At 51.6% G+C, this 23,860-nt stretch overlaps 1 protein-coding gene across 1 annotated transcript; it reads right to left on the bottom strand.

The window, feature by feature from the left end:
* Positions 1 to 3,454: 3,454 nt before the first annotated feature.
* On the bottom strand, positions 3,455 to 17,789 carry Rspo4 (R-spondin 4). The gene is made up of 7 exons (XM_004647652.1): positions 17,770 to 17,789; positions 17,019 to 17,063; positions 11,341 to 11,375; positions 10,471 to 10,659; positions 9,813 to 9,953; positions 7,057 to 7,242; positions 3,455 to 3,561 (listed from the first exon to the last, which is right to left on the bottom strand). Exons 1-7 carry the CDS (start codon positions 17,787 to 17,789, stop codon positions 3,455 to 3,457), a joined length of 723 nt encoding a protein of 240 aa, XP_004647709.1.
* Positions 17,790 to 23,860: the final 6,071 nt, after the last annotated feature.

Below are 23,860 nucleotides of genomic sequence, written 5' to 3'. Positions count from 1 at the left end.
GAGGCAGGTGGGAAAGGGGGAGCTGACAGAGGAGTTTCCTGCCACCAAGGGCTACAGAAGCCCTTGGACCTTGAAGAAAGTCTGTTTTTGTCCTCAGCTGGGGAAAGAAGGCCAGGCCACCCTGATACCTCACTGCCCAAGGTACAGGTAGCAAAACTATGGCACACACACCACAGCAGCTGTATCATGAAAGCTTTAAAAGGTTCGCCATCACTGGCCCATGGGAAAGAGCTTGGCTAGGAAGTAGCAGGATTACAAACCTCCACTCTTACCTTGGGTTTTTTAGAATTCTGGGATTTGGAGACTCTGGGACCCCAGAATTCGAATCTTGGCAGAAAACTCAATGATAAGTGATACATGTACATACATATGTGTATGCATATATGGGATCAGGGTGTTGAATCTTGGAATCAGAATCAGAGTTGTATAACAGTTTAGGTAGTTCGCCTTGTAAGTATGCAATCAGAGCAGCCCAAGGTAGAGCCAGATGGCTAACAGGAAATAGCACACACCAAGTGCAGCGCCATTTCAAGTCCTGTTCACCTTAGAAATGCAAAGGCAAGCCCAGGAAGGAGAACACAGGATGAACGGGCAGGGAAGGCCCTTCCTCTCGGAGTGCACTGAGTCTGTGGACAGCGCCTCCCTGACTCCAAACTGGACCTCCAGAAACACTGAGAGTACAAAAGGGCTGGTTTTGTCTAAACTCAGTGAACAGTTGCTTGCCTTTGCTTGTACTCTGCTCATTCACATACGAGCAGGACAAAGAAGACACTCTGAAATTCCATTTTCAGATTTCCCTGCTGTAGGCAAGAGCTATTTCCCTTCTTATTTCAGTACTCTCTGATAATCCTGCTTTTGTTCCCAATTTTAGTCTTCAAATTTGTAAGACAGATGAGCTTGATTTGTACAGAATATTTCACTGATAGCTCAACAGATTAAAGTGCCTGCTTAGGCAGATGCAGGGACTGGGGTTCAATCCTGGCATTCTGTACTGCCCCCAACCCCGAGGGGCACCCTGAGATGGTGAGTGAGACTGGGCATGGTGGCATGTGCCTGTAACCTCAGTGCTTGGGAGGCTGAAAACAGGAGGATCACTCCAAGTCCAATCTGTGTAGCGAAATCCTGTAAACCCTGGACTAAATACATTGTAAAATAAAGAACTATTTCTGTTGCATCCCTCAAATCTAGACCCTAGCACTCCAAGGCTGAAGTAATCCAAGAGATGCCTGGGCCTGGCCCAGCTTGCCCCGGTATCACCAAGTTGGCTTTCTCTGCCCTGCCTGCTTCCACATTTCTCACTTTCCTCATATCTGGGTGGAGCCCTGGATATAGATTATTTTTAAAACTACCCCAGAGTTTGCTATTAGGCCTCCCAGATGTGGGCAATGTGTTTAATCCAGACTTGCCTCCTCCTCATCCATCCAATGGGGAAACCAAGGTCCAGAAAGGGGAAATCACTGGTCTGGATCCCTCTGCTGCCAGATGGGAAGGTGGGAGTCACCGGTGCCTTCCAAGGCTGAGCCCCTCTGCCAGCACCCTGGGTTGTTCCCATGGCTCCACAGGACAGTCCCCCTCCCAGGGGATGTGGTCCTTCAGACAAGCCACAGTGCACACGAATGCACCCCTGGGGCCCCTTGTGTGCTTCAACAAGTGGAAGGGTCACAGCACTGCTCTCTTCTGCATCTCCTTCTTGATGAGCCTGGAGGAGCAAAGCCCATCTCTTTTCAGGCCCCAGTTGAAACCCAGCTCAGTCAGCACACACCCTAAGCCCTCTCCAACAGCACTGCAGCGGACACCATCCCACATGGTTTAGATTCAGCCACTCCAAGCTCATCAGCATCATGGCTTATGACACTCTCCTGACACCCAAGACACATTTGCAAGTTTCTTGTTTCTTTTCCTTTTATTTAAAAAAAGTTGGGGGTTTGAAAAATCCATAGAGCATTTGAGGCACAAACTTCTGCTGAAGAAAAGCTGGTGGCCTGACCTAGCAAAAGAGAGCTCTAGCTGTCCTTGGGGAGCTGGTGGGAAAGGGTGAGGGTGGGCCTTGCTGAGCCAGGCAGTAGTATTGGGAGACCCACATTGAAAGGCGGAGGCTGAGTGTGAAGGTCACTGCCTTGGGGGAGGGCAGGTGATTTTCCATCACTTGGGGCTTCAATCTAGTCTCAGCCACCTCTGTCCCCACACAGCCTGCAGGGCCTCAGGGCTCAGACTGCTTTCTCCTGCCCATTCCTGCTTTTGGCTGCTGAGCCCTGCTGCAAATTCCAAAGGACACCTTCCTGAGGTCCCTGGGCAGAAGAGGGAGGGCCCCTGGAAGGTGGACCAGCAGGTGGTGAGACAAACCTGTGGCTTAGTTTGGTCTCAGCTGCAACCCTCCCAAGGTCCTTTCTGCCTAGGGAGAAGGGGTTACAGCAAAACACAAATTCTCAAGGGGCATTGTGGTTGGGTCAGGTGGGTGGACACCCCTCACTTCATGCCCTTCATCCCCTGCTTGAGAGGCCCTCCCTGTTTGCTCTCAGCTGGAGTATGCGGAGCACAGCAGGTACCATGTGAAAGCTCAGTCAATGTATGGCTACCTGTGTGACCTCGGTGAGTCCCCTCTCCCCAGGCCTCAGTTTCACCTCAGGTAAAATGGGCAGGAGGTATCATGGTGGAGAACAGAGTGGCCTGAAAGCTTCAGTGGATTCTTCTGTGATGATCCATTTGTTCCCTTAGGGTGACAGTCCTACCTAAAACAGTTCCCCAAGCTTGGGAGTTTCCCAAGTTCAGCTCTGGAAGATTGGATGCAGAACTGTGAGAGGGAGGCAGGTAGGAGAGGCTGCAGGAAAGAGGCCTGGCAGAACTGGGCCCTAGCATGGCTCCCCCACTGCCCACTGGCAAGAAGTCCAGGTTGGGCCTCAAGAGGTCCCCAAACCTTTTCCTCCTGGGGAGCTGCTGGTGACTGATAAAAATGGCCCCTGGGGCCTGGACACAGGACAAAGGGCTCAGAGCCCAGTTCAGGGATCTGGGGACTTGCCCTGTCATTCCTGGGCCACCCTGTGTAAAGCCTCCTTTGCAAGGGTGGGGTCAGAACCAATTAAGAAAAGATGTCTGCTTTCTTTAGGGGGCAGACAGAGACAGTGTGGAGGCAGAGGCTCAAGGTCTCTCTCTTCATGTGTGTCAGGGACAGAGAGTTGAGAGAGACCAACAAGGTGAAGAACAGAAAGAACGGGAGGAAAGAAAGGGCAGACAGGTAAAGGGTAAGAGAAAAAGGAAGAAGCTGTGAAAGTGGGAAGGAGGGAGAAGGGTGCGGAAAATAGACAGGAAGGAAATAAAACACAGGAAGAAGACATATAATGTCAGTTGCACAGAAGAGAAGGTAGTGGGGGAAACAGAGAAGCACAGATAGGAAAAGGAGGGAAGGAGTTGGGGGCGACTGCAGCGACCAAAGGGCAGGGACCAGAATGGAGTGTGGTCACTGCTGGCTGGGCTGGCTCAGCCTCCCATCAGGCCTGGGCTCGAGCTTCCTGTCCTTGCGCTGTCGCCGGTCCTTCCGACCCTTCTTCTGGCGGGCATTTCTCTCTGCAAGGGGAGCACAGGGCCTTGGTTCTGGGGCTGCAGGGCCACGGGAGTCCTGAGTGGCTCCTCAGCCCCAAAGGACAAAGGTGTCCACTCACACATACACAGGGGCCCCAGAAGAATACAGGCTCTGGCCTCACCATCAGCCTGTTCTAGACTGAGACGCAGGAGTCAGTTCTCCCACTGAGCCTTTCTCTGTGGTTCCTTAGGGGCACAGACAGCATTCTGGTGCCCTGCATGGTACCTGCCAGGCCTGAGGTTCACAGGGAGGGCCCCCAGTCAGCACTCAGGGTGGTCGTGTTGAAGGTTCCTGACCTTCTGTGGGCACTCACCACCATGGTAGGCTCTGCCCCTCAAAAACAGGACAGAAACAATACAGCCCAGACACCTAAAGGGCTTTAGGGCTGTGATACTCTCAGCAGCCCCCACCTCTATGTGGCAGGCATGGAGGGAGCTTGGGCCTCACCCTTCCCTGCGAACAGCATGACCCAGCTCTGCACCTAAAGCCACTCTGGAGGGGGTGAATTTCTAGCATGAGTGTTTCATCAGTCCCTCTTCTCAGATCAGGTGACCAAAGCCTGGCAAGAGGATCAGCATGCTCACTGACACATTTATGCTGGAGTTTCTGGGTCTGTTCCCATGCCTTCCACTCTAGGGGCACACTTTGAATAAAGGGACCAAAGACCAGGGAGCAGATGGCTGGGAGGTGTAGGTGGAGCATCAGAGACTCTCTTTAAGAGCAAAGGACTCTGTGCTATCTGCTCCATCTCCTGCTGGCCCTGCTGCCCTCTGTTGGCCTTGTTGTTGGATCCTTTGGGCCTCCTCAGGGCAAGTCCTAGTCCCCTCCATACCATGTCCCAGATGTGCTCTCCCAGCTGTTGTTTGTCATTGTTATTAGTGACAGGTGAAAAGACCTAAGTGTGGCTGGCAGCAAGACGAGCCTGACATTTCTGGCTGTACAGCATCTCTTCACTGAGGCCATTTTCACGCAACGATTGGCCCGAGACAGCCTGCAGGGAGCTGTATGCCCACTGAGCACAGGAAGTGGCTTATGGAGCCATCTTCAAGGATCTCAGAGGCTGGCAGCCATGGCTTATGTCCTGAGTGGCAGCTGTATTCCTGATTCCTTAGGCATCAGGGCCATGCTCCAGTCCAGCTTCTCTCCAAGCAGGGTAGACTCAGGGTTCCCCCGCAGGCCAGGCTGCCAGCCTTTGGGGCTCCCACACACACTCCAAGCCCAGAAGAAACACTGAAGCCAGACTTCCACTCTCAGCTTCAGGGCTGACTGTATGGCCCTCAGAAGAGGAGAGCATCTGGGGACAGGTATGGTGCTACCTGAACCTGCAGAACCAGCTGTGAGTGTGCGGCGTGGGTGGCGAGAGGCCTTGTGTCTTTATCCCTGCCCTAGCCAGGCTGCTAGCTGCCCATGCATCTAGCCACCATGCCCCATCCATTTACCTGTCTATTCTACCTACTCACCCACTCAGTCACTTATCCACCCCCCATGCACCCACCCACCACCCACTCACTTGTCCAAGAAAAGGCATCAGGACACTACTACATACATGCCAGCCCTTATTGGAACCACTAGAGCAATAGCTGGGGACAAGCAAAGACCCTGCCCTCCTCGAAGACCACACACTGTCTTGTAAGCAAAGCAGACACTGCACAGCAACCACAGGATGAGCAGGATTGCTCAGAACAGTGGGTGCTGCCATGTGACGCGATGCACAGTGCAATCGCTCTGAGTCTGTGGAGGAAGCGTCTGAGCTGAGCCCAGGTGATGCCAGGAGCCACAGGGCTATGCCAAACCAAGGAGCTATGTGTGCAAACTGCTCGGCATCCCACCGGCCCCAGGACAGCACTTTATGAGCACTGCAGCTGCAACCTCTGTTAGCATCATTAGCATCAGCAGTGTTGTCATTATCTAGGAGAGAGCCTTCCCCTGTGGTTCCCCAGTGGTCAAGCCCCACCTCCATCAACTCTCAGACCCATAGATAAGAAACCCTGCCTGCCTGCTTGCCTGCCTGCCTGTCTTCCTGGGTCCAGGATCTCTTGGTTCCTCACCAATCTCAGCCTCCCTCTTGGGGCTGGGGATTTGCCTAGCAAGCTGGAAAAGCTGGGTTCAGTCCTGGGCACCAAAAACAAACAAACACAGGGGTCAAGGAGATAGCTCAGTAAAATAAGTGCTTGCCTGGCAAGTGCAAGGTCCTTAGTTCAACCCCTGGTACCACCAAACAAACAAACACAAAAATAAACCTCTCCTAAAAAAACAATTCAACAACAACAACAAAAAATACAGTAGAATCAAGTTCCCTCTCTGTTCACAATTGCCAGACATGATTCTCAGAGGCTCCATCCCTGTCTCTGAGCCCCCAAAGTAGAAACTACAGGATCTCCTGAAATGGGGGGGTCCATGGCTCAAATCCTGCTTCCTCTGTGTCCTAGCTGTGTGTCCAAATGAGCCGGCTCCAGGTCTCTCAGCCCTAACCATGACTTTAGATTCCTCTTTTCACTCTGACAAGTTCATCCTTTCCAGGAAAGTGACTCAAGCTCTCTGAGCCTCCATCTTGCCACCTTTAAGAGAATATAGTAACAACACCCACCTCACGGCAGCATTGTGCAGAACACTGGCTAGTGGCCCGGCACATAGCATGGCACATTACTAATTCTTATTACTACTATTCACTGCTGCAACTTACCAACTACACTCTACAGGCTGATTCAGGTTTGAATCAGTGGTTCTTGAGGACCCCCAGGGGTATTTTTGGAAATCTGTGCAGTGGTCCCGGTCGTTATATGAAGGGGTTCCCATGGCATTCAGTGGACAGGTACTGGAAGCCCTACATGGGACAGCCCCCCACAAAGATCAATTGTCCTTGGATCATCACATTCTGTCAGGTCCTGGCCCAGCCTCATGAGCACAAAGCCCAGCTCTGCCCAGAGGGGATGGCAAGCATTTGGACACTTCCACTCACTGACCACTTTAGGACTGCAGTGCGGTGCCAGGTGAGAGAACAGATGGGCTTTGCTCACAGTCATCACCACTGGGGAAGCAACACCACGCAGCAAGGCCAGACACGTACTTGAGGTGCAGATCCCAGCAGCAGCTGTCCCTGGGATCCGCCCCGGAAGTGTGTGGTAGCACCACGCTTCTGTTGTGAACTTGCTTCTCCTCTCTCCTACGATAGGGCCCTATGCTGGGTGTTTGAAAGGATGTGCTCATGGGTTATATTACCCATGGACTTCATTTCAGGTTAAGAGGAAGCATGTTCCACACTGCTCATCTGATGGGAGGAGGGGGTCCAGTCTGGAAAGTTGAGGACTCCGGACAGTCTCTGTCTTCCTCAGGTGCTTGGGGCTCACCCTGTGAGCAAGACACACTTGCACTCATGAAGGTGGGTTTGAGGGGGAACTGTTCCTGGGGACCACACAGCTAGGACACTAAGAATCCCAGCGGGCCTACCCGCTGCAGCCCCGCATGGCACCCTTGCTCACCTCCTGGGCAGGGCCTCTGGATGGGACATTTCCTGGACTCAGACTGCACCTGGCAGGTGGCCTCTTCTTCTTGCCCAGCTAGCCCAGCCTCACGCACACGGGTCTCCAGGCCCCAGGTGGCACCACAGGTCTTCCCATCATGTATGCAGGGACCCCAGCTGCCCCAGGGTCCTAGTTTACATTCCTCTGTAAGAAAAAGGGGCAAGATGAACAGACAGACTGGTTGGCTGGTGGTGAGTACCCTTTAGTCCAAGGGCAAGGCCTGGGCACTTGAAGATACAAACTGATCTGCAGAGGGTACTTGATCTCTCATTAGGGATAGAAGAGAGGGGACACATTTAAAATCCATTTCCAGAGCCCAGGATGAGCAGAGGGCAGAGACTGCCATAGCCAGAAGCCAGCTGGTGACTGTCCAGCTTTGAGGGGCAGGCTTCCTGGAGGAGGTGGCCTAAAGGCCAACCTGACAATGCAAAGAACTTCATAGCACAAGAAAGCAGTTCTAGGATCTGTGGCTGCCAGAGTAGGAGTGAAAGCTCAACAGAAAGGGTAGGAGATGAGGCTGAAAATCATTTGGGAGACCCAAGGGGAGCAGCAGAGCAAGGGTTTTAATCTTGACCTTGATCACCCACAGAGGGTTGAAGCTAGCCAGTGCTGTTGGGAGGGAAAGTGCAGTCAAAGGCTTGCAGTTCTTAGCAGAGGTGCACTTTCTCATATGGGTATAAGTATATGATATATACCTGATTCATCTGAGAGCCCCTGAGAGGCAAGGATTCAGGTTGCTCTGAATGCCACTCTTCCACGGATCAGTGCACTGTGGCATGGAACAGGCATGGGGTTTACCAAGAGAACACAGCAAGGCTCACATAGAGAGTTTAAAGTGCTATGGGGCCTGCAGAGAGAGCAGAGGGGCAGCTGCAGAGCAGCTAGGCCAGCCCTGCCTCCTGACTCTGCCTCCACGTGTCAGGCTGGGACAAGAGCTGCCAGTACAGCTGGGGGTGCCCAGAGGAGCCGTAGACACAATGTGCGGGACCAGGATGGCATCCCAGAGGGGGAGACTCCTGACACAGGGCAAGCTAAGGACAGGAGGCATGGGGATGGATGGAGGCACCCAACAAGGTCTCCAGCACACCTGGCCCATGATGTCCCCCTGGAGTGAGCAAGCAGCAGTGGAGCTCAGACAGGAAGAGGAAGATGGGGTAGGGAGGCCAGCAGAGAGGATCAGATTGCCAGAGCCTGGAGAAGTTCTGCACAAGGACAGCAGGGGCCTCAAGGGGCCTTGAGCAGAGAGGCACTGAGCAGATTGTCATTCTGAAACAATCTGTCTGCAGGGTAGTGCTCGGGCTGGTGAATGGGAGGTGAGGCAGGGAGGCAGGTGTGGCCTTGGGCTCAATCCCAGTGATGGGCTGAGCATGGGGGCTCAGGATGGACTTGGGAACTGCAGGCCACTTCTATTTCGTGTCACAGTTCTTTCTGCCAGCAGACACGCTGTGCACTCATTCTCACGTCTCCCATCTGCCCACTGAAGTGTCACTCTGTGAGGGCAGAGGTTTTGCCTTGTGCTAACACATCCCCAGGACCTTGGATAAAGACTGGCCAGTTGGCTTTGGTGGTGCATACCTGTAATCCAGGCCTCTGGGAGCCTGAGACAGGAAGATCTCAAGTTCGAATCCAGCCTGGGTCATTTAGTGACTTATTGAGACCCTGACCAAAAAAATTCAAAAAGTTTTGAGTTGAAAGGGCTGGGTATAAAAGTTCTGGGTTTAAAATTTAGCACTGTAAAAAATAGAGGCCCTGGCCAGAGCAGATGATCTAGTGAATGCCACTTGAGTGACTAAGGGACAGGACTGGGTTGCACAGAGTGAAGGAAAGAAGGCTCCTGGTGCCTCTGGGTCTGGACATGGCCACAGCAAGGGCCCTGGAGCTGGGTGTGGAGCAGGAGCCAACCTGGGAGGCACCAGGCTTGGAGCTCCAGGGAGAAGCCTATGGAGCCAGAAGTCCCAGGCAGCCCGAAAGGCACTGGGTGGCAAGGCCAACCCAGGCGGGACACTCATGGACATTGAGCTGTGACAAAGATCTGTGGGCCGAGATGGCGACAGGCACCAGACACCGAGCCTCCGCTGAGTGCCTGGTGCTGAACAGGGCACACTGCAAAGATGCACCAAACCCTGCACCAGCCCTACCACACATGGGGGCTGTGAGTTTTCATCATTTTTATCATGTTGAAAAACTATGGCTCTGAAATCCCTAACAAATAAGTTTTAGAGCTGGGATTTGACCTTACATTATGTCTACAACCTGGGGCTGGAACCCAGGCCTTCACACTGAGCTACATCCCCAGTCCTCATTATGCATTTACTTATTTTTGTCTTGAGACTGGGTCTCAACAAGTCACTAAGTTTGGGCTCGAACTTGCAGTCGATGAAGGCAGAGGGGACTGACTGCAGTCACCCTGCCTCAGCCTCCCAGACAAGCATCAACACACTTAGCTTGACCCTAGATGTTTTATTCTAAAATCATTGATCATCTTCCATCTCCATGGTAATCACATAATGCTAATGTAGGCACAATAGCTATCAGCCCACAGTTGCTGGGTCAATTGCAGCACATTGCAGGATGACTCTGTGCAGATCCCCACTCAGGAGAATTGATGGCACTGAGCCTCCCAGAACCACGTGGCACTCTACTATGATATATCCTTGTCTCCCCACGCCAGTCACCAAGCCCCTATTCCAAGCAAGGGAGGAGTCTGCACTTACCCTGGCACTCCCGGGTGCTTGGCTGGCTCAAGGTGCCCGGGGGGCAGGTGGGCAGACACTTCCCCTTGTACAGAAAGAACCGTCTTTTGCAGCGGATGCAGAAGTCCTGGCTGAAGCAGCTGTCGCACGTGGCCCCGCATTCTGTAACAGAGCCAGGACACTGAGGTGAGGACCCTGCCCAGGAGGGTCACCAGGTCAAGGTGGGGTTCTGAGCATGGGGTCTGGAGGCAGTGTCTCCTCTGACTGCAGATCTCAGCAAGGTCAAAATAGGTTGCATGTGGGAAATTTCCTTTTTTCCTTTTAGCTGTGCTCAGAAAGTGCAAGTGAGTTGCTCGAAAGCACACAGCAAATCTGGGCTGGGGTGAGGCTTCCCTGGATGTTTTTCTATCACCGCTCAGACACAGTCATGGTTTGTCCCAGGTCACAGTAAAGACAGCGTTAGAACACTTTTCTGAACTATGCCCTAAAAGCTGAGCAGCATGCCCAAGGCCACACAGCAAGCTAGAGGTGAGGGCTCCCTGCGGTTAGTGCTGATGAAGGCAGAGGGGACTGACTGCCAGCCTGGAGCTGAGCAGCTACCAAGTCTAAGCTCAGGGGTCTTCCTGCCTCCCCACTCCGAGCTGGGGACAAGGGATGGGGCGGGGCGGCGGCCACCTACTTCTGCACCTGTTGACCTCCTGGCCGCGGATGCCGAAGAAGCCAAGTGGACAGTCGTGCACGCACTTGCCATACTGCCGGACGCCCTCACGGCGGATGAGCAGGAAGAGCCTCTGCTGGCAGCTGGAGCAGCCGTTCTCCTCTGAGCAGATGATGCAGCCCGTGCAGTTGCCCCCCGGGCCGGTGCCCGCTGCCAGCCAGACAGGAAGGGGGAGGACAGAGTCAATACACGTGAGAGCCGCCTAGACAGTCTCACTGCGCTCTTACCGGGGCACACTGGCACCCAAACAGGGCTACATTTCCCAGTTTCCCTTGTTCCTAGATGCAGGCATACAACCATGACAGGTCACACCCCTTGTTATCTCTCATGTTTTGTTGAGAGGAATGTGCACATGCTGGTGCACAGCAGTCATTTTGGACTAGAGGTGGAAACCATGCCCGAAGGTGGTGGAGAGAGAAGGTCAAAGGAGCCCAGGTCCCCGAAGAAAGTTGAACTGTAGCTCTAGACTGCGTCATGTAGATTGTCAGCAGGAGAGAGAAATCAACATCTGTTTTACATAAGCTGTCATTTGGAGATTGCTCTTATTGACAGTCACACTTACAATTCACTAAGGCAATGTGCTTAAGGTTGATAAAAAGATGCAGTCGACGCATAAATTTTTAATGTATAAATTTAATTTGTGCATCAAAAAGACACATTGCCATTAATCTTGTCAAAATAGTGCCCCTCTCTTTGAACACAGGGATCATTCTTGCCACTTTCTGAAGCACTTTTGGAAGACCTCTTTCTTGGTTGTCTTTGTTTCAGTGTCATGGCTGTCTCCATGTCCTGAATCCTTTAAAAATATTGGCCTTCCACTGTCATTTTGACATCTGGAAAGAGCCAGAAGCTGCACAGAGCCAGATCTGGTGAATAAAGTGGACAGCGTGGACTACAATACTTTTTACATGCCGTGATTTTGGTGGATAGCACTTTACAACACATTCACCATATTTTTAAACATAATTCATCAGACACAAAAGAGGGCTTTCTGAAATGCTTCAGAGAGTTGCCAGGACAGTGGGATCAGTGTGATAAAAGTGAGAATACAGGGCCATGGTGGGCACACTCCTATAATCCAAGCACTGGAAAGCTGAGGCAAGAGGATGGTCCCAAGTTTGAGGGAAACCTGAACTACATAGCAAGACCTTGCTCCCTGGGCTGATGCCCACTATCAGCCACGTAACTGACAGGGACAATTGGGAAGGATAAATGGCAAAGTGTCTTTTATTATAATAAATTGTTTATACAAACATTCACTATATATTGTGATCATCCCTGTATTTTTGCATGTAGCAGGAGCACATGCATGTGGCAATGGGCCGAGACCCTCCCCTCCTGTGTGGCTCTGGGTGCTATCCCATTTCCTCAGTGCCACCGCTGCCAAGCACACCCCAACACCACTGGGTACACCAAGCTGAAGGGAGGAATTTTTTTGCTCCATAACAGAACCAGGAACCAGAGCTGGGAGAAAGAGGTAAAAAGTCCTCTGAGATCTAAAGATCAGTATCCCCAAGGCCCATGGAGAAGCTGTGGCGGGGTGGAGAGGCCAGGTCACTCAGAGGGAGTCCCAGGAGGTAGGGGTTGTTAGCCTGGGGCAGCGGGCAGCAGTGCATGGCTTTTGCTCTGCCCCCAACCCTCCAAAGCCAGGGAGGGGATGCAGAAGAAGCTCTCACACAGATGCCGGGGGCTGCAGAGGGTGCCAGCAGAGGGATATAAACCCTCATCTGAGGCCTCAAGGCTCTGCCCCTTCCCATACCTTTCTGAGCAGAGACAGTGACCAGGAGAGAGGGCAAAACTGAGAGGGGAGACAGCAGCAAGAGACCAGCCTGTCCTTCCTAGAAGGCTTGAGAGGCTGTCAGGGGCCAGGGCCCTTAGGAGGAACCCGACTTGAGAGCCTGTGTGGCTGCCTTGGAGGGGTCTTTGGCAGGCAGGTGCCCCACAGTGAGAGAAAAAGTGTCAGAAAGTGGCCAGGTCTCGGAGGGGGACAGGAGAAGCCGAGCAACTCCTTAGAAGAAGCGAACACTGAACTCTCCACATTTGTGTTCCACCAAGGCCAGCTGGTTGGTGAGCTGGTCACACACTCTGGTCCCCTGAGCCTATGACCCTTCTTCAGATCAGCAGAAGGTGAGTCCCTACCAAAGCCTGGCCATATTCTCACTCCATGAGTCTGACCCAAAAATGTATTGATCCCTAGTGGTGGTGTTATGGTTGGGATCTGGAACATCCCACAAATGTTCCCGAGTTGAAGGTCTGGTCCCCATGGCAGCAGCATTCAGAGATGGGGCTTTTGGGCAACAATTGGATCACATGCCCTGACCTCAGCATTGCGTGAATGCGTTGATGCTTCATAGCTGGTCCACTGGGTGTGCCTTAGAGGGTTTATTTTATCTCTGTCTCTCTGTCTCTCTGTTTGTCTCTCTCTGTCTCTGTCTCTCTGTCTCTCTGTCTCTCCCTCCTTCTCTCCCCCCACCACTCCCACTCCTGACCCCATGGAGCGAGCTGCTCTGCTCAGCACGCAGTGCCTCCATGATGCTCCTCACCATCGGCCCAGGAGTGATCGAGCCAAGTGAGTGAAGGATGAAAACTCTGAAACCCTGAGCTGAGCAGACCCTTCCTCCTGTCAGTTTCCAGGCATTTTGTCATAGTGACAGAAAGCTGCACAACACAGATGGAGCTGTAGTGGAGGCAGAGCAGTCTTTCTCCCCAGACCTGGCCAGGCCTTCTTCCTTCCCTCTCCTGGGATGCACCCTGCCTCTGCCCCAGCCTCCCACTTCCACCCTAGCCTCTGACCAGTGAGGGACCTGCAGTTCTAACAGATTCCCAGGTGATCTGATGCTGCTGCTCAGGAGCACTCACCTGAAGAAGCTCTTGCCTCGTGCACAGAGAGATGTGTACAAAGATGCTTACTGCAGCACAATTTAACAGCAAACAATTACAAAAAGCTAACTCACCTTCAAAAGAATAGATAAGAGCATGGTGGTAGTCACGTACCAGAGTCATGCACCACATCCACCACCCAGCTATGATAAATGATGGAGGTAGAGTTACAGTTATCATCAGTCACAACTCATATACAATGTCCAGAGGAAAGTTGTACAGTGAATCATGTGGCAGAACATTGATATCAGAAGCCTGCAGAGCAGCTTTGTAACACTGCTGATACGTGATGTGTACTCTAAGGAAGGCACAGAAGGGGTGAACACACACCAAATCCAAGCCGGTGGCTTCTCTGAGTCAAATGGGATCAGGTTTGGGAACTAAGACTAGAGACTTCCCTATGTCTATAATATTTATTTCCTTAAAATCTAAAGCAAATGTGAAAACAGAAAGATTTGATTGAAGTGTCTGGCAGGTTCACAGATATACATTGCATTATTTTTATTCTTGACTGTAAGTTTAAAATAGTCCATAATAAAAATAGTCCAAATTAAAAGAAAAAAAATTGGTCTCTATGTTGCCCTGGTCCCAAAGAACCAGTACTTCCCATTCTCTTTCCCAGCTCCCTTCCCTGAGCTGAGAGAGCAGATAGAGGATGATTACACATTTTGGAGACATTGGCAGTGTTTCTGAGAGCAGAGGAGACCCACACCCTGGACTGAGCTAGTCCTCTTTTAGGAATTCTTGCCCAGGTCCTAGAACTGATTTCTAGCAATTCACATTGTCCACAAGGACAGACCGCATTTCCCAAAATCCTTTGCAGCCATATGTGCTCATATGTCCACAAGCTGTCCAATGAGATGTGAGTGGGCATCTCCTTGGTCACACCCAGGAAATGCCTGTTCTTCTCCACTATATCAGTTATTTTTTCTTCATTGCTGAGATCAAATACCAAATACCTACAAGTTAAGGAAGAAAAAGTGTATTTAGCTCACAGTTTGTAGAGGTTTCAGTGCATAACTGGCTGGCTCCAAGGCAGGGTAGCTTGGCAGAAGTGCATCACAGAGGAGAAACAGTTCAGGGCAGGCAGTAGACAGCAAGAGCCAGCAAGTGGGTCTTCAGCAGGTTTTTTCTGCCCCTTTTATACTGTATCCAGGCTACCAGTATTAGGATGGGGCTAAACCAATCACTGGACTGATTTAGTAACCATATACCTTTAAACCCAGCATTTCACCATGGATTAATCACATAATCTAGATCCAGCCATGTCTGAAAACTCCCACCTATGACCACATGAAGTTTTGAGAGGACATCTAAACCCAAATTATAACATGCCTTCACAAAGGAGACTCCACAGCCAGGGCCATGGCAGCCTGTGGTGATGGAGAAGTTTTATACAAAAACACCAACCGAGGAGTGCCTACTGCACACTCTATGAGGTGGTAGGAAACCATGATAATCTTGTTTATGCTGCTGGGCCCATTGACTGATGGTGTCAGGTCTTCAGCCAGCAGGTGACACAGCTATGTCAGTGGGGATCTGAGTACTACTATGTTCCTCTCCTGATATAAGCTCCCTGAAGCTGAGGTGCAACCCCATTAACAAAGGGCCAGAGGGTACCCAAATGACTTGAGGTTGATACCAACCACCTGGCAAAACAGAAGTTCAAATTACAGGGAAAAAAGTGGGTTTCCCACAGGCTGACTTTTGTGGACAAAGACCCCTTAACCCAATGGGCATGCCACATTGGGGTGGAGAGAACCCAGGCTGAAGGGGGCAAGATGATTTGCTGGTGTCACAAAAGATCAGTAGGGGCAGGGACCATGAGTCTACCCTCCTAGAAAATGCCTTTTGAGAGCATTTTCACAGGACCTCATTAGCATCAGCCAGAGCCTGTACCATGGGATGAACCACCAGGGCCTCTGTCCCTGAGACTCACAGTGGTAGGGAGGCTAAAGCCCCAGAACTGATAACACAGGTGGATGGGACCAGGGCTCCAAGGCCAGGACTAAGAAAAATTCTTACCACTAGGAGAACTCATAAGTCAGAAAGCATTCAACTTGCACAATGCAGTTGACCAGAGGCTAAAAGAGGTGGAACCTTCTCCAAATGACACCCAAGCAACAAGAAACCCCGTTAGATCTACCACACTGGTTGTAGAGTGATGGTTCAGCATGCTTGAAGACCCTCCTCACCCTTGGAGAGCATCAGTGAGCACATGTAGGGATGGATCTTAACATCTTTCAACCCTGGTCTTGACAAGCAGGTAGCTTCACTAGTCTCCCCCAACTCCCACCTCCAGCTTAGTTGGCTGGGCAAGTGGCTAGGGTGCCCTCTAGTGCCTCTTAAGTTGTACTGCCATTGCTGACTTCCTTAATTCTCCTGGTCTAGGCCTGGCCTCCCATCACATCTCTAACTCATGAGAAAAGAGCAGTAATACCCCCCAAGGTCACAGGTGTAGGGACTTGAATCCTCAGTTTGCGGATAATAAGTAATGGCCACTAGAGTTTGTGCAGCACTGCTCTTGGAAGATCCCGACTTGATGGCTCTTACTGTGCATCAGAATTTTAGAGAGGTTTGTAAAATGTGTGCTTTGGGCCCAGGAATGTGCATTTTCACAAATTTATAATAAATGTAACAGGCAAGTGGAAAGTGCTTTCTTGGCTCCAAGCCTCCTTTCCTGAGAAATGGTGTGAGGAACCACGCTTGTACTGTGTGAACCTGACTCTCGCCAATGACTCACTTGGTGGCAAATTAGACCATTTCTCTGGGATTGTGATAGCAGACACTAGTCTGGTCTGGCCTTCTGACCTAAGGACAGTTGCAGGTAGGGAGGGTAGCCTTTTAGGGCACATGCCTCTCCAGTCTGCCACGGCTTGTCTCCCCCAAAGCCTCATGGGGTCATCGGGGTGGGCTTTTCAGAGGTGGCCAAATCTAGAATTTGTGACTGATTCATAGCCTAATGCTGGGATTAAGGGTGTGAGTGGTACACCTGTGCTAAGGCAGGTAGCCTGCATACACCCTAAGGGACCACAGAGGCTTGCCTGCCTTCTCTCTGTCATTGCTTGTGCTGTCTTCCACTGTCATGAATGGTTGCACCTTCACCATGTGCCACCCTGCCTTAGTCCCAAGCAATTATGACCTGAAATCTCTACAAACTATGAACAAAATAAACCTTTTCACTTTTAACTTTTGTTGTTGGGTATTTTACCTCAGCAATAAGAAGAAAGTAACTAAGATAGAGTTAAAAGGCATGATCTAGCACTAGCATCCACAGCCTTTTCTTTTTCTGGCAGAGGTGCACCCGGCCCCATTACCAAGCACTGGGATTCATGCGGTGTTATTTCCACTCTAGCACAAATACCTGTGCTCGGGCAGTGCAGCATCTGGTGGCCTTGAGCTCAAGGGCTGTTGGTTCAGATAGTGGTATGTGACTCAGCAAGAGCTGGCCTGGGATTTTTTGCTCATGTCAACAGGCATGTGTATATGCATATGCATGTACTGTGCATGTTTGGGGGGGCATGTGGGTGTGATGAGTGTGTATGTTGTTTCCACTCTTCAAATCTAGAAGGATGTAGACCAGAACTGGTGGGTGTCATGATAGGGAAGAACGGGGGTCACACAGTAGCAGCAGTAACAGGAGACACAGGTTCCAGAAGGAGCCATCAATGCGCCTGGATCACCGCAGGTACCCATGAGTCTTTTCTTTTCTTGGGCCATTCTGAGTTAGATTTTGTTACTTATAGTCAGACAACTTCTAATTCAGAAGCAGAGAGTGAGAAAAATGAACAAATCAGATGCAGTAGAGAGCTGCCATCAAAAGTCTCAGAGACTCCAAAGTTGTTACACCACACAGACCCTGCTAAGGCTTCACTTGCCCTACAGCTCCAAAGAAAGTCACTCTCACACATGAGCTCTCTGAATTCACCAGTGAAGTGGGTGTGGCTTGATATGAAACAGATCACATTGAAGTAGTTCTGCTTCTGCAGAGAAGAAGGACCTGCGGCAGCAAGCACATGCTCTGACTACCATAGCGCCCAAAAGGAACATTGGGATTCCAGGAAGCTCACTGAAAAGCCCCAGATCTTGCACATTTCAGGCAGATCTTGGCTTCTTTGCTGACCTCTCCCAACTGCAGTGCAAGCTTATAAATAAAAACATCTGAAAAAAAAAATCTGAGCTCTAAATTACAAACTCCTGAGTTTCTTGGGGTATCAGATTAGATGACACCTCATGTAATTTTGCTTAACAACTGTCTCCCACAATCAAGGCCATCCGTATCCAGTTGACTTCCTTGTTGGCCACATGCATATGATCTGGCACAATCCAGAAATTGGCGAGGCCTGCATGACACCTGAGTCAACCATCCCTTTTTCTCACCTCCAGATTAGTTGCTTCATCTTCCCCAACATCAAGGGCAGAGGGAGCTGTGACTTGGATGCCCATTTGATGAAGATGGATAAGCACGCCAGGTCTCACAGCTGACAGCACGATGCAGGCTGTGACAACTCTGAACACTCGCACCTCCAGGGTCGGAGGACCCACCCTCCCATCACTCTTCTGCCCATTCATCAAGCAGTCACTGAGCCCCCGCTGTGTGTCAGATCCAGGGCCAGCTCACTGCTTACTTTGAGGGGGGAGCTGTGTGAGCATGGGCAACAAACTGTATCTCTCTGAGCCTTGGTTTTTCTAGCTATCAAATGGGGCCAATAATGCTTGCCCTGCAGAGCTGTCAAGACTGAAGGAGATCAAGCAGGAAACACCTAGTTCAGGGCCAAGCGCACAGCAGGCACCTGATAAAGTGCAGCTTGCATCACTGTGAAGACGATGATGGGTTTTTTTTTTTCTTCTAATGATCTAAGAAATCTAACAGACATGGGTTATGGTCCAGGTGCCCAGGTGGAAATCCTGGCTCCACTGTTCACTCAGTGACCTTGGACCAGTCCCTTCATCTCTGAGGGCCTCGGTTTCCCCATCTGAACAACTGGAAGCAACTCTACCCCACTGGCCTTGTTCAGAGGGGAAGCAAAGAAACCAGCAAGTACCCAGCACACCGTACATACACAAGATACCTCAGCTCCCTTCCTGTCCCCTCACTGTCCTGATACACACAGGCTCTGTGCACAAATGGGACATGGATGTGTGTTCAGCAGCTGCGGTGAGTGGCCTGGCTGTGACATTAACAGGCAGCTTTGGTCTTGGGGCAGAGCAGGGCTATTCACTCTGCTGGAGATGGAGTGAGCTGTGCTCTTCAGAGAAACGCCAGAGTCATGGTCACACACACCCTCAGAATGGCCCCATATCAGAGTACTAACAGGCATCAGTGCCCCAAGGTTTGCAGGTGACCTCTGCAGTTGCAAGTCTTCCTTGTGGGAGTTGAGTGGACTTAAGGCCACTTCTGCAGCACCACACTGCCTGCCCACCTGCACCCTGCAGTGCTTTCCTTGGGATCTAAAGGCTTGGGTGCCATCTGGGACCCTGAGAATTACAAGTTCTCCCAGACAACGCCATCTCCTTGGCAGCCCAGTGAGCCTGTCACTGAAAGGTCCTCAGTACGCAGGCCAAGAGCTCCGGCCTCACAGGGTTTTTTTCCCCAAAGACTAACTTGGACAGACTGCCAGCATTATAAAGAGATTTCACATGGAAAAGCTGGAATTCAGACCACTCTGGAGAAGGCCAGTAAGTCGGGTGATGCTAGGCTGCCTCCTCACAGGGCAGCAAGTGGCTGCATACAGAGCTGGAGCACGTATTCTCCACTGTGCACAGGCCCTCCCTCTCCCTGCTCCTGCCCCTGAAAATGGGGTCAAAGGTCAGTTGCAGTCTGTTAGCATGCTTGGCCCTCGACCCACATACTTCACTCAAGGCACAAAGCAATGTAATGAAGGGCTTCTTTTCCATTTTTTTGCTTAAAAAGCAGCAGTCTCACTAAGTTGCTCAGCCTGGCCCTAAACTCATATGCCCAAGTAGTCAACCTGCCTCAGCTTCCTAAGCAACTGGGACTAGGGTGCATGCCACTGTGCCCAGCACAGCAGGGGCCCTCACCTTGGTGCACACCAGTCACCCAGAGGGCTTGTACAGCAGATCCCTGGGCCTCACAGAGTGGTTGACTCAGGGGTTTGGGTGGGGCTGGAGCTCGCATTGCTAATGCATCCCCCAAGATGCTCCTGTACTACTCCAGGCCCGCATGGGGGGCGGGGCAATGACAAGCCAGACTACTTGGGGTCAAATCCAAGCTCTGCCCCTCACCCTTGCCTGGGTACCTCTCTGTGCCTCCATTCCCCCATCTGTGAAATAGAAATCCTACTGGCCACCCTCATAGGCAGTTTGTGGGGAACTGGCAGGAGATGACAGTTAAAGGGTCTCAGTGACCTCACAGCAACTAACATTCTCACCATCTGCCCAACTTCTATTGGTGTCTGGGACTGTGAGACTCTTTGACAATTAGGGCAGAGCTGTTGAATTTGATGCCCACAGTTGCAGGGCTCTGGTTTCTTCATATTTGGCATGTGCCCAGGGAAGTACACTTGCATGAGAGCAGCCCTGTCATGGTGGCCTGAGGATTTCACACAGCTGGCCTGAGGACTCCCTGGGAGTGAGAAGGATGGGAAGACAGGACGAGACCACTGTCCCTTCCCTTGGCAGTGAGCCTGAGTTGGGCCAGACCCTGCACTGATCCCTGCTGTGTCTCCAGAAAGAGCCAGAACTGCAACAGAGGGCCCCACACAGACCCCTGGGCAGCACATCCTGCATTCCCCCTTGGAGTGCAGATGCATGTCACTGATGACCAAGGGAAACAAACAACATCTGGTTACTCGCTTGCCTACTCAGATCATCACATCTGGGAGACAGTTGCCACCGCTGGGGGCTGGCATAGAGCAGCCCTGCACATTCCTGCCTTGGGGGCAGATTGCACCATTCACAGCAAGGGGTGGCCCTGGGGGTGGCTCCAGCTTTGAGGCTTCCAAGACTGTATGGCCAGACATGTCCAGTGTACTGGTTTGCTCTCAGTACTGAAGGAACTAAGAGACCTGAGATTAGAAGAACCTGAAGGTGTGAACTTGAAGCCACATGACCTTCTGCCAGTGCCTCCTGGGTGTCCTTCATCCCCCACCCAGGGCACAAGGCCCACCTAAGGCCTGGCTGAGCACCTCCTCCTGCTGTCCTCTACTTGCCTCCTCTACTGTCCTTGACTTTAACCAAGAACATACCCACAGCAGGAAATGGACCACATGGGCCATGCAGCCTGCCCAAAATGGGCTGCCCTTCTGCATTACCACCCATTCCTCCTTCCCTGATTAGATGCTTGGCATGTCAGGAAAGCTGGGTTTGATCAAGGGATGAAGTGCCACTAAGGCGGGACCAACAGTTTGTCTCAGGAGGTGGCAGCTCCCTCTTGCTTTCCATAGCAGCCTTGAGTAATCGTGATGGGGTGTTATTCTAACATTCACTGTTGGCCATGAGAGGGGCAGAAGTGGATCTGCACTCTGATTATACCACTACACTCACCCTACCCTCATCTAAGCTAAGTTCTAGAAAGAATCCTAGCCAGACTGTCCTGCAGCAGCTCGGTAGGCCTTCTTCTACCTCCCCAAACCAGGGTGTTCAGCACAGCAGGAGAACCTCAAGTGCCCCACAGGTGCAGATTCAGGAGACCCTCAGAAACTCCTAGGGATGTTTTCAGAAACTCCCAAACTAACAGGCACACTAAGGGCTCAGGAATCTTAGTTTAAAGGTACGTGTTAATGGAAAAGGTCCGGGGTGGGGGAGAGTCTTTCTAGCAAGATCTAGGGAGATTAATAGGACCTCAAACCCTATGTGAGAAACACAGACAGGTATGCCTTTGTTACTGTTGTTTCAGAGCTGAGGAAGCAAGCTCAAGACCAAGTGTGAGGGGCCGGGGAGAGGGCTCAGTAGAATAAGCACTTGCCTGGCAAGTGCAAGGGCCTGAGTTCAATTCCAGGTTCCGCAAAAAAAAAAAAAAAAAAAAAAAGTGTGCATGGTGGAGCTTGACTAGAACTCATGGCCAGCAGCCCCCAACTCTGTCCAACTGCCCCAGGCTTGATCCTTGTGGCTTGATGATGATGGGTGGGGAGGGACAGTTGAGGTCATATCTAGAAGGGGCCACTGACTCCTTGCACCACTCATAGGAGGGGCATTTCCCCAGTAGCCCGAGTCAGGGATAGCCCTGCCAACAGGCAAGGCTGGTTGGGCTCTGTGTCCCCCAAGACAGAGGAAGGTGTGTAGTGACAAATGCAACCCATCTCTAAAGGATTCAAGCTTCCTAGGGTGAAGCATGGGGAAGTCCTCAGCCCCCACAGGGCCACCCTTGCCCGGGCTCCTAGGGCCCTTGGCAAGCAGACCTAGGCCAGAGCTGGCATCCCTCCCCACACCAAGCCCTATCTCTGCTTTCTTTCCCATTCTCTAGGGCCCAACCTGCACCCTCAGATGCCTTCTGCCTCCACTTGCTGCTCACTAGGAGAAGGCATAGTTTCTCTGGGCAGAGGGTAGTTCTGGAAGTGCTGAGCAGTCCAGAGCAGCCCTTCACCCTGTGACCTTCAGAAGCATTGCCCTTAAGAGCAACTAAGCTTATGCTGGAGTTGCTCATCACTTGGTAAGAGCTGGGTGATCCCGAGGTTAGGAGCAGCCACAAAAGACCTGGAGACCAGGGCACAGGGTTAGGGGAAAGGCACAGCCTCTGGCTAGCTGGCTTCTTACAGCTCCTCTTCCCAGAGCTCAGCTGTTATCTATGAACACCAACCTGTCGTGAGTGGGCAACTACCACAGATCAATGTCTGTAGTGTGCCAAATCCTTGTCATGTGTATAAAAGTGCCACAATGCTGTCAAGTATGTCAAACTATATGAAATTGTCTTGAAATTGTTCTAAATGGAAAACTCATAAAATGATCAGGTACATATCGTTGCCCTTTGTTCAAAAGATGCTGAGAAGCCAGTCCCTCTTCCTGTCCTAGAGATATTTGCTGTGTGACCTCAAATGAGTTTTGACATGCTCTGTGTGCCGGCTTCTTCTCCTGCAATACCGATGCTCGGTGCACAGTAGGTGCTAAATAACTGCTGTTGAATGACTCCGCAGGGCCCGGAGTGGCTCAGACAGGATCTGGATCTTTCTTCTTGTGGCTCTGTTGCACAGTCCAGTGATGTGAGTAGGTGACCTTCATTGGTCTCTTCCACTAGGATCCTTGCTGAGCCCGGCTCATTGTCACAAAGTGCCACGAGACCTGTGCACAAGGTGCTGGCAATACAGGAGCCAAGATGGGATGGCTATATCCCCCTTTCTCCCTCTGGTGAGGTCTGGATTCCTCAGCGCTTCTTTCTCTCTCTCTCTCTCTCTCTCTCTCTCTCTCTCTCTCTCTCTCTCTCTTTTGGGAGTTGTAATGCTTTCACTTTGGCCATGAGCCATGTGCACACATGTAATCCCAGCTACTCAAGAGACACAGGAGGATCCCAAGTTCAAGGCCAGCCTGGGCAATTTAGTGAGACTTGTCTGTATGTAAAAATTAAATTGTGAGGGCACCACGGCTCAAAGCTCTCTAAATTCAAGCTCCAGTATCACACACACACACACACACACACACACACACACACACACACAGAGCTATCTGCTCTTCTACTTTGTCTGCACAGGTAGCAGAGGGAACCTGGTAGGGCAGAGGGAACCTGGCAGGGCACGTCCAGCCAATCAGCATGCCCCATTTCCCAATGGAGGGAGGGCTTTGCCAGTGCTCCAAACCCAGGAAGCCCTGAGGTCCCTGGGGAGGAGAAGAAATCCAGGGTCTCAGGACCCATGGGGCAACTATCTCCAGGGGAGCTGGAAGCCTGTGAGTCCCAACACTGCACTTCCAAGAAAGGCCCTGATGTGCCAGCCCTGCTCCATTCAAGCCTGCCTTGCTGCTGTGAGCAAAGCTCAGCACCAGAAGCTAGAAGCCAGTGCCTGCCCCTGCTCAGCCACATGCACAACCTCTTGTGGAACACCTGACAGTCCCACGCCTCGCTTCCTCACCTGAAACACAGAGCCTTGGCCTTGGCGGGTGGCTTCAGAGCTTATTCTGTCACCGAGCCCCCTTACCCCAATGCAAAAGGTGATGTGGTAAGAGCACCACTGAGACAGCAAAGAGCCAAGCAGCTGAGGCTGAGGCTAGGAGAAGGAGAAGCCTCGTGCCTGGTCCCCTTGGCCTCTTTGCCCAACTATGTGTCCAGTTCTGTGTGCCCTCCAAGGTGTCCAGTGCTGATGGCAAGAGAAGAGGTGCCAGATTTGGAGCAAGCAGTAGCACTGGCTCAGAGAGGTTATCTCTGAGCCTCATTCTCCCTTTCTGCAAACAGGGACTGGTAATGTCCTTAGACATTATTGTTATTCAGGGCACTGCTATGTGCGACAGAGCCCAAAACAGTCAGGCAGGTGACTGTGGACAGCTGTGAGCAGCTATGGAGCTCTCACATGGATCACACAATCCC

This window comes from Octodon degus, unplaced genomic scaffold, assembly GCF_000260255.1.
Source record: "Octodon degus isolate 3935 unplaced genomic scaffold, OctDeg1.0 scaffold00317, whole genome shotgun sequence".
Classification (NCBI taxonomy): Eukaryota; Metazoa; Chordata; class Mammalia; order Rodentia; family Octodontidae; genus Octodon; species Octodon degus.
Note: the sequence above shows the minus strand (reverse complement) of the source record. Positions and strands in the feature narration are given on the sequence as shown.

Bases quoted from the DNA above. Each gene is read 5' to 3' on its own strand.
- Rspo4 (XM_004647652.1), bottom strand. From the start codon at position 17,789: ATGAAGCAACTAATCTGGAG. The intron at 17,064-17,769 runs GTGAGAAAAAGG...GCGGTGATCCAG, and splicing joins ATGAAGCAACTAATCTGGAG to GCGCATTGATGGCTCCTTCT. The intron at 9,954-10,470 runs GTAGGTGGCCGC...GCTCTGTTACAG, and splicing joins GGAGGTCAACAGGTGCAGAA to AATGCGGGGCCACGTGCGAC.